Source organism: Cyprinodon variegatus, unplaced genomic scaffold, assembly GCF_000732505.1.
Source record: "Cyprinodon variegatus isolate N-32 unplaced genomic scaffold, C_variegatus-1.0 Scaffold136, whole genome shotgun sequence".
Lineage (NCBI taxonomy): Eukaryota > Metazoa > Chordata > Actinopteri > Cyprinodontiformes > Cyprinodontidae > Cyprinodon > Cyprinodon variegatus.
The window spans coordinates 648,116-656,794 of NW_015150589.1; the positions used below are offsets into that span (position 1 = coordinate 648,116).

An 8,679-nucleotide genomic window follows, 5' to 3' on the forward strand; every position below is an offset into this window, starting at 1 on the left:
TCTATCTATCTTATTTTGGCATTTGACCAATTAGATGAGTCCTTGAATGATATATTACCTACTATAAATTAAGTTGAAAAAAGTCACAAAAAAAGCTAATTGAAAAGTTAAAAAGTAAAGTTAATAAGCCTAGTTAACAATTATATTTAGGTTTATAAACAAAAGAATTTAAGTGCCAGCATCAGCAATTATGCCTCTAAGGTTATGTTGTGCAAAAAAAATGTGCTTTTTCACTCTTAGTGTTTTTCTTGAATTTCTTATAGAAGCAGTTTTGTTATTTTTCTTAATATATTCGGGCAAGTTAGCATCTCTTGTTATTACATTGACATAAATTTTTGTGATCAAAATATCCATATTTTTTGAATGTTACAAAAGCAATAAAATATTGTCCTGGATTCCAATAACACTATTGGCTTCAATTTTGATTTTTAAAGGATTGCACTGAGTGCCCTATAAAGGGTTAAAACTTGGGAGATCTTTTTGTATGCAAATTCCGGCTTTAAACTTCTCCACAACAGCATTTTGGACCTGCCTGGTGTATTCCTTGTTCTTCATGATATATTATCATGAGTCATTGAGTTCAACATTGGATCTTTCAGTGATCCTCACTGCAATGGAAAGATTTTGCTTCACTGAAAGTAAATAGTTTGATCTTTCTAAAAAATTAGCAAAAATTCTTCACTACACTTTTAAGGCAACCTGGGCTTCCATCGCACCTTAGCAGCACCAAAGGCTGTTTTTTTCTTAGTTTTTTATTTTTTAAATAAGTTCATCCAATAAATTTGGTTTCTCTTCATGACTGTATTCTGATTGTTGATTCTTCACTAAGAATTACAATTATATCTTTATGTTTGAAGCCTAAAAAGAGGCAAAGGGTTGAAGGGGGGTTCAAGGGGGTGAAATACTTTCACATGGCACTATATCTATAATAATTATGAGCCCAGCCCAGGCAGCCAGCTGGCAGCTTACCATCAGCCTCTTGGAAGCTTCTCTAATTAACACTCTCCTATCCAAGGCCGTCAGTTAATGTTTGGCTCACACTAAATGTAGTGGGTGCAGTGCAGCTCTGGTGGAGGCATTGCAAGGATCTCAAATCATTAAAATCAATGACTACAGACACTTTAGCCATGGTGTGGTTGGGTTGCAGTTACTAAAGTCTTGCATATAAAAAAAGAGGGATTCCACAACAAGGATATTTTGGCCGGGCATTGCAGCTGTCTTCACATCCAGCTCAATTTCACAAGAAAAACAGGACAAATCAGACAAAAAAGTCTCACTGAATTTTAGAATAATATCCCATCAACCTACACATAATAATAGCCCATCAACCTACAATAACCTAAAAAAAAAGGCAAAACAGTAACACCTGGAAACGAAGGGGCTACTGGGGAATAAGAAGGGATTTCAATGTACACAGAAGAGTTTTGCCTGACAACTCGGGGAAAGTGCATGAACACACATGATCTTAATCTGTTTTGAGTGCTGTTTCTGCAGCCGGAAACGCAGCTGGGTAAGCCTGATCGCAGCAGTCGGTGTAAGTGACAGCTGCACAGCAGCCACACTCTAGAGATGGGTCAAGCAACATAGATGCATCAAGCTTGTAATGCAAAATCTCATGTTGTTGCATGAATCGCTTTAAGAAATTTAAATGACTGAGCTATTTGAATCTTACTGACGCACTAAACAGTATTTATCAGCGTATCTGTCAACCAGATACATCTGCTAAAAGAATCTCTGATCTGATAAAAAATATAACAGATATTTTCTATTGAAAGAAAGTTATGAAATACTACAATATAACACATAATGACTTAAAACATATACTAGGTAATAAGATCAGTGTTAATTGTCTTTCACATAGGCTACCTGTAGGGATTTAAAGGTTTGTTCTCTACAGTCCGGCTTTTTCAGGAGACATTCCCCTCCAGTCAGGCTCTGTAAGCTCTGAAACTCAGAGAAATGTGTTGCAAAAAGTCTGTTTTGCAGCAGTTCGGTTCTGAAATGTCAACCATCATGACTTATCCTTATGGAGATCCTGGCCATTGAGCCTAGCGCCTTGGTGTTGTCCTCTTCCAATGTGAACCCCCGGGCAAGTTTCTGGAAAGAGAGAAAAATCCTCTGTGTTGTGTTTTTTTCTGTTATCAGCTCCATGGGGGGCCAAGGCACACCTATGTGGAAGGGGTCCTCACAGCTGTTTTATGAGCAAAACTGCATCATCTTCTCCAATGATCATGTGAAGATGAAACATGGAAATTGGTACTCAATGTCCAACACTATTATCACGGTTTATGGCGCAAAAAAGGGGCGTTCCGGTGTTGGACGTTCCAGAATGAAATGATAGATTTCAGCAATCCAAACTTTTGCAGCTTGACACGTAGAGTCAACCACGTGCAAAGCTAATTCAGGTGTTTTTTGGTAGAAAGACACTACATGCAAGCCATGATCACTTCTGTAAAGCTGTCTGCATATGAAAAATAAATAAATAGTAAGTGTTCCTAATGCTACGGAACTGAGTGCATTAGGTTTTGACGTAAACTTCTCTCTTAAAAAAATATATAAAAATACTTTTTCATCTCACAAAAGCAAATAAAGCCAATTTGCTCTCTAGATTGCAAAAAAGAGCAAAGCAGATAAACAACCAGAGCACGGAGCTTTTGTAAAGCTTCAACGCATCTTAACCAGCATTTGACCCAGCATCCAACTTTCAGCATTTAAGCCTTTCACAATATTTGTTTGTGAAATTTTTTTTAAAACAAACTAGGCATTCACAGAACAACTGAATTGTAAGTTTAATGTATTTTCTGATCAACTGACTTCTTAAGGCATTCTTATGGCTTTCTCAAAATTGATAATTAGGGAAACCTGTAAAGCACACAAAGACAAAGTCCCCTTATTCCAGTGAAAAAATGTGTTTGTGGCCGTAATTTCAAAAATTTCAATGGGTTTGAATACTTTTTTCAAGCCATATAGAAAGAGAGATTCCATGAAAAGAAAAAAGTATAGTTTCAAAGATTTCCTATGATACCTCTTCTGCAGATTAAAACAAATGACTATAATAATGTGTTAAACTAGTCATAATTTTGGATAATGGGGGACTTCAGTTAGTCATACACCAACACTGTGGGAAGCAGTGTTTCAGTATGCCATTAAAGTTATTGAATAGGGTTAATTGTTACATCTTCTTCTAACATTGTGGTCTTGGAAGTGGAAACAGAATGTTGATCAGAGGTCTGCCCAGGATGGAAATAAGTTAACTGAAACCAACCTTTTCAACTTAATATGAAGTCATATTTTATTTCAATTTTTCTGCATTAATCCACACTCAGTCCCCCAGAGGATGGTGTAGGTAGCAGTCATCCAACATGTATTTCAAGCAGGGCCGAGGTGTAATAAAGGCCCCCAAAAGCTCTTGGATTCTCCTTACTTGTGAATATATTTCACGCTAGGGTGAAATAAATTTCTGTCTACCCACCGAGCGTGTGGGTGTTTTGTGTTTTTATCCCCCCAGGAGTTACGGCCCACCATGAAACAGTACATAATTATGGCTTCACTTGTCCCTTCGCTCTCTCCTTGTTTGTGTTTGTTTGTTCAGTGCCTCCAGTGATTCTGGTATACCCAGAGACGCAGGCCCAGGAGCCCGGAGTTTCCGCCAGCCTCCACTGCCATGCCGACGGCATTCCGAATCCAAAACTTGTCTGGCTAAAGAACGGCATGGATCTCCAGCTCAGCTCCTCCTCACAACTTTCCCTTATAGGTGAGGAGCTGTTGATTATTTGTTTTTGTTTTTTTATAAAGTGCTGTCTGTAATTGTGTTCAAGCAAATACTATATAGTACCTGTTTTTTTGTTTTTGTTTTTTTATAAACTTTTTGTGTCAGCATTGCATAAATCAAGAAAGTAGAGGTGCTTAAAAATCATGTTCGATCAAAGAAAACATCTTTAGGCTTTATTTTGCTTTCAATTGATTGGGATTTTATGTTGCAAGGTTCAACTTAACCATTTCAGTGGGTTACTTTTTCTCCACTGACGGCACAAACTTATTTAAAAGCAATAAGATGCTAGATCCAGAATGGCTAAAAATAAAAAAAAGTATTTTATCTGAATGTTTTAGGATGCACTCTGTCAGAGGAAAGGGGCTGAATGAAGCCAAGCTTTTCCTTTTATGGCCTAATTCTCATTAAGGAGAGTTTATTTGCTGAGTGTGGGTCATTACCTATGGTAATAGCCTATTATCAACCCACTGACACTTAGACAAGGGAGTTTGCTCAAGGTTCAGTGGCTCATAAACACTGAACTGGCAAGGGCTTTCAGAGTAACAAACTCATGTTTAGAATGGCATGAGATCAGAAGTAACTTAAAAGAAACATGTTTGTTCTGTTGTAAACAGAGAAGAAAAAAGCACAGCAGTATTCTTGTTACATTTGTATTTATGTGGAGTATATTTTACTATAAGATTGAGATAAATACAAACCTTATTCTGTTTTAGGTCAATTAGGATTACCAAATAAATTTTTTATCTGCTAAATGCCAAAATGAAAGAAATCTTTTCAAATAGCTTTTTTTCTTTTATTTAATGCAAAGTAAAACATTTTGTACACTTGAGTATAATGTTTTGGGTCACAAATTTGACAAATGTCTTAAATTAATTTGCTGGCATTTCAACAGTTTCTTCCAGTAAGAAATAGTGTTGTGCGGATCCCATTTTTTGGCCCCGATACTTGGCTGTGCAGTACTGGCAGATACCGATACAATCTGTTTGAAATTGATGTGTGTGTGTATATATGAAGAACTGCATACTACTTGGATGTAAAATTGTTGCCATCATGGCTTTGTCAAGCTGCTGCTACCTTTGTGAAGCAGGAAAAAGACTAATACAAAGTGAATCCAGTAGAACTTTTTATTGCCTAACCGCAATGGGTGACAATAGTTGAATAAACTTTTGGCTCTCAAAATAGTATCGGTGCCCTATTTGTTTGTACTCGCCGATACTGATACCACCATCTTAGTGCTGGATCGGGGCCCTGCTCGATACCGGTATCGGTGCAACACTAGTAAAAAACACTATAACTGAATAATGTTTGTTGGCCAGCTAAAAACTTCGTAACACGTTTTTTTTGGAATGCAGCAGCCTTGTAAATCAGGTGATATTTGTGCCCAACTTTTAACTCTCTAGCTGATGCTTTTTAAGATGTTTCCACATACTGTTCTTTTCTGATCTAATATATTTAGGAAGTAGACCTCAACATCAAATAAAGAAAATGCCAGTTCTTGTTTGCTGATTTAATGAGGGTCTCCTCTGGAGCTTCCCAAAGTGATATAACTAGATAAGTTTCCTTAATATCACAATAAGGTGAAGTCAGATGAAGTGGCAAAATGTGACACTATTTTTAATAACAAGCTGAGACATGTGCTACTTAGTGGCATAGTGGGTAGCACTGCTACCTTGCAGCAAGAAGGTTCAGGGATCTGTAACAGTTGTAATTGTGTACTGTCTCTTTAAGATAGTGTAGTATTGCTACACGCCACTGCTTCTCTGTAGAGAGACATGATGCAGAGAGATACAGGTACTCAGACGGACATATTAACTACCTATTTTTCTTTGAAACATTAGGGGTTGTTTGGACTCTGCTCATTTCTTCATTTGTGAGAATATAGCAACTGTTTAACCAGGCTTTGTAAGGTTGTTGGAGAGTGTGTGTTTTATTCAAAAATGACAATGCGGAATTCCCAATACCACTGTGGCTGTGAGTTTTTGACCGCCCTCTCCTTCCTTAAACACAACCCTAAGCGCTACAGTTTGATTCCTAACCCGGGGTCTTTCTGCATGCAGTGTGCATGTTTTCCCTGTGCATGCGTGGGTTCTTTCTGGGTACTCTGGCTACCTCCCACAGTCCAAAAACATGACTGTTAGGTTAACTGGCTTCTCTAAATTCTCCTTAGGAGGGAGGGCTGGCTGGCTGTTTGTCCTGTTTGTCTCTGTGTTGCCCTGCAATGGACTCGCGACCTGTCCAGTGTGGACCCCGCCTCTCACCAGTAGAAGATGGGCACTGGCACCCCTCGCAACCCCAGCAGGGATAAGCGTAACAGAAAGTGGATGGATGGAAGCTGAGACATGTCCTTGTTTTATTCAGAAAGAAAAACAATTTCTTATATCTACTTTTCTTATCGACTATCGGAGGATCAATGCTGTACTGTATTCTGCCATAATATTCTTATCAGTGCATCTCAGATTCTCCCAGCAATTCCATTATTTTCAGCATTTCATTAAAGTTTCTTTCACTCTGGTGCAGCAACGTTTTTTTAAGCACCACCTGACTCATCTGACATTTAAATAGGGAGAACAAAAAATCCTGACTGTACCAGGTTTAAAAAAAATTAAAGCTAAAATACCTGCAAAACATTTCAAGGTTGCATGACATAAGGTATTTTGTTTTGGGGAATTAAAATGAAACTGTTAGATAGTCATCACTAATTACCCAAAAGGACAAAGAATTAATCATCTATCAGCACTGATAAATTGCCATCACATCCTGCAACCTTTGATTTGCATTACCTGTGTAGAAATACGTATCATCTAAGGGTGGTCAATTTTTTTCATTAAATGGTCACTTATGATCCTCATTATATTTAATCTCTACATCTGTTTTTATTTATTTTGTTTTGTATATTTGTAATTTGTTGCTTATTTTTACAAAATAAAACCTGAAAAAAAATATATATATGATCTTAAAAGAGTATAAGAGAATTGAAAGAAAATAAGAGCTTCTGTATGATGATAAAGATATGACAGGGTTCAAGCAATGTTTTTAAAGACATGTCTTTGAAGACATTAGCAAACTGGATTTACAGATGATTGAATGGCTGCTTCACTGTTTTGTATAATGTATCTGAGAATGATTGTGATAGTCCATGGCAAAACCATTAACCAGTTTACCCAGGGTTGTTTTTAGTTATTTACAAAGCCGGAAGGATTTGATTCTAAAGCTTCAGTTGTGGTTGGTGCATGTTTCCACTCGGAAATGAGTCAAGCAGGGAAAATGTCTGCAGCTTTTCTGTCTCTACCTAATATTCAGTAGGACTCGGAGGGTCTAATCAAAATTTTTACTGCCAATCCAGATACTGTTTATTCATGAGGGCTGATCACTGCCGATCACACAGATATGCTGTTTTCATTTTATTCATGTATTTTTTTTTCTTTAGGTATAGATACTATTGGGAATGTGATTTGGTGACAGGGAACCATAAAATCATGTTTTTTATACAAAAAATACAAAAACCCTACAGGCACAATTCAGCATGTTTTCAGTGAAAAGGACAAATAAAACCTTATAACAGTTATACAATATTGAAAACAGCTATACAATTATACAGATTGTCAAATACATTTCACAACACTGTAAATAATGTCAATTAAAAAAGGAAACAACTGTGTTTTATTTTTTGGCTAACATACCCATCCAGGCGAGTGTCAACAACTGTGAGCAGCTTTGCCTGCTGTCTAATCCGTTCCTCTTGTTTATCCTGCAGTGAGCCTCAATAACTCACAATACATAAATTGTTTTTTAAATGTTGCATTTCATTTGTTGTGTTGATACATTTTTTCATGCTACACCAGCATAACATTTTCCCATGCAACACAAAAACTTCACATTACTTTAAAAGCACTAAAGCTCCACTGGAACATGCTTTGGATTTGCTCCTGCGTGGTTGTGGAGTGGAAGAAACGGGGGAGATATGCTGCACATAGGGGCTGCAAAGTAAGAGATATGGTTGATATTTTTTTGTGATTGGTAACAAAAAACAGTGAACTTGATTTACAATCATATACTTTGTCATGAAAATCGGTGAACTGTGTTCAGAGGCCGATCTCTGAACACCAAAATTCTGGAGGCATTCCCAGTCAAGTTAACATCTTCATTATCAGGTTGTTCAGCTTCATTATTCTGATGCCTTTACCCTATCTGATGATGGTAGAGACTACACTCTCCATAACAGACTTATAGGGAAGAACACTTTGAGCATAGAGGAGGTAAATTAGTGTTAAATTGGAGAAGAAATAACCATGGGTGTGTTTTTTTGTTGTTTCTGTTTTTTCTCAGAAGGTTTTTCTTGAAATGGAAGCGACAGCTGTTTTATGTTGTTTTAGACAACATGACCTATGAAAGCTCCACTCTGGGTTATCCACACCCTGTGATCCGTGCAGTTTTACAGAAAGGATCACAGAGCAGCTGCACAGATCTTCACAGAGCTGGAAGCTACTGCATACAGCAGAGTTCATCTTTGATGGTGGTCTTCTTCCTTTTTATGATCTACATCACCTGGCACTATATTGCCAGAGGATTAATGTCATCCTCTATGAAGGTTTTGAGTTTGGTGGATTTGGAGACAAGGTTTACTATACTGTTGATATTTTATTCTGTCATAATGGTATATTTTTAGACAAAGCACTAAAGAAGCATCATGATTACCGTTGGGTTGGCAAGCATCCGGTATATATTTGAATTATCCATTTGAAATGCAGCAGTGCTGCATGAACAAAGCCGGTTTTATTAATCCGTTGGTGGCAATAACAAGACCAAAACTTATTTAATAACTCTTGTATTGCTCTGTTTAGCAGGAACTCAAAACAAGTGTTATTTCCAAAATGTTGCAACCTCTTTTTTTTTCTTCTTTTCTTTTT

At 37.2% G+C, this 8,679-nt stretch overlaps 1 protein-coding gene across 1 annotated transcript in view; it reads left to right on the forward strand.

Annotated features, from left to right (window-relative positions):
- fstl4 (follistatin-like 4) overlaps nucleotides 1-8,679 on the forward strand; it is a 246,139-nt gene that overhangs the window by 204,602 nt on the left and 32,858 nt on the right. The window contains exon 9 of the mRNA XM_015376533.1: nucleotides 3,593-3,754. Within this exon, the coding sequence (XP_015232019.1) occupies nucleotides 3,593-3,754 (162 nt within the window). The remainder of the gene's footprint in view (nucleotides 1-3,592; nucleotides 3,755-8,679) is intronic.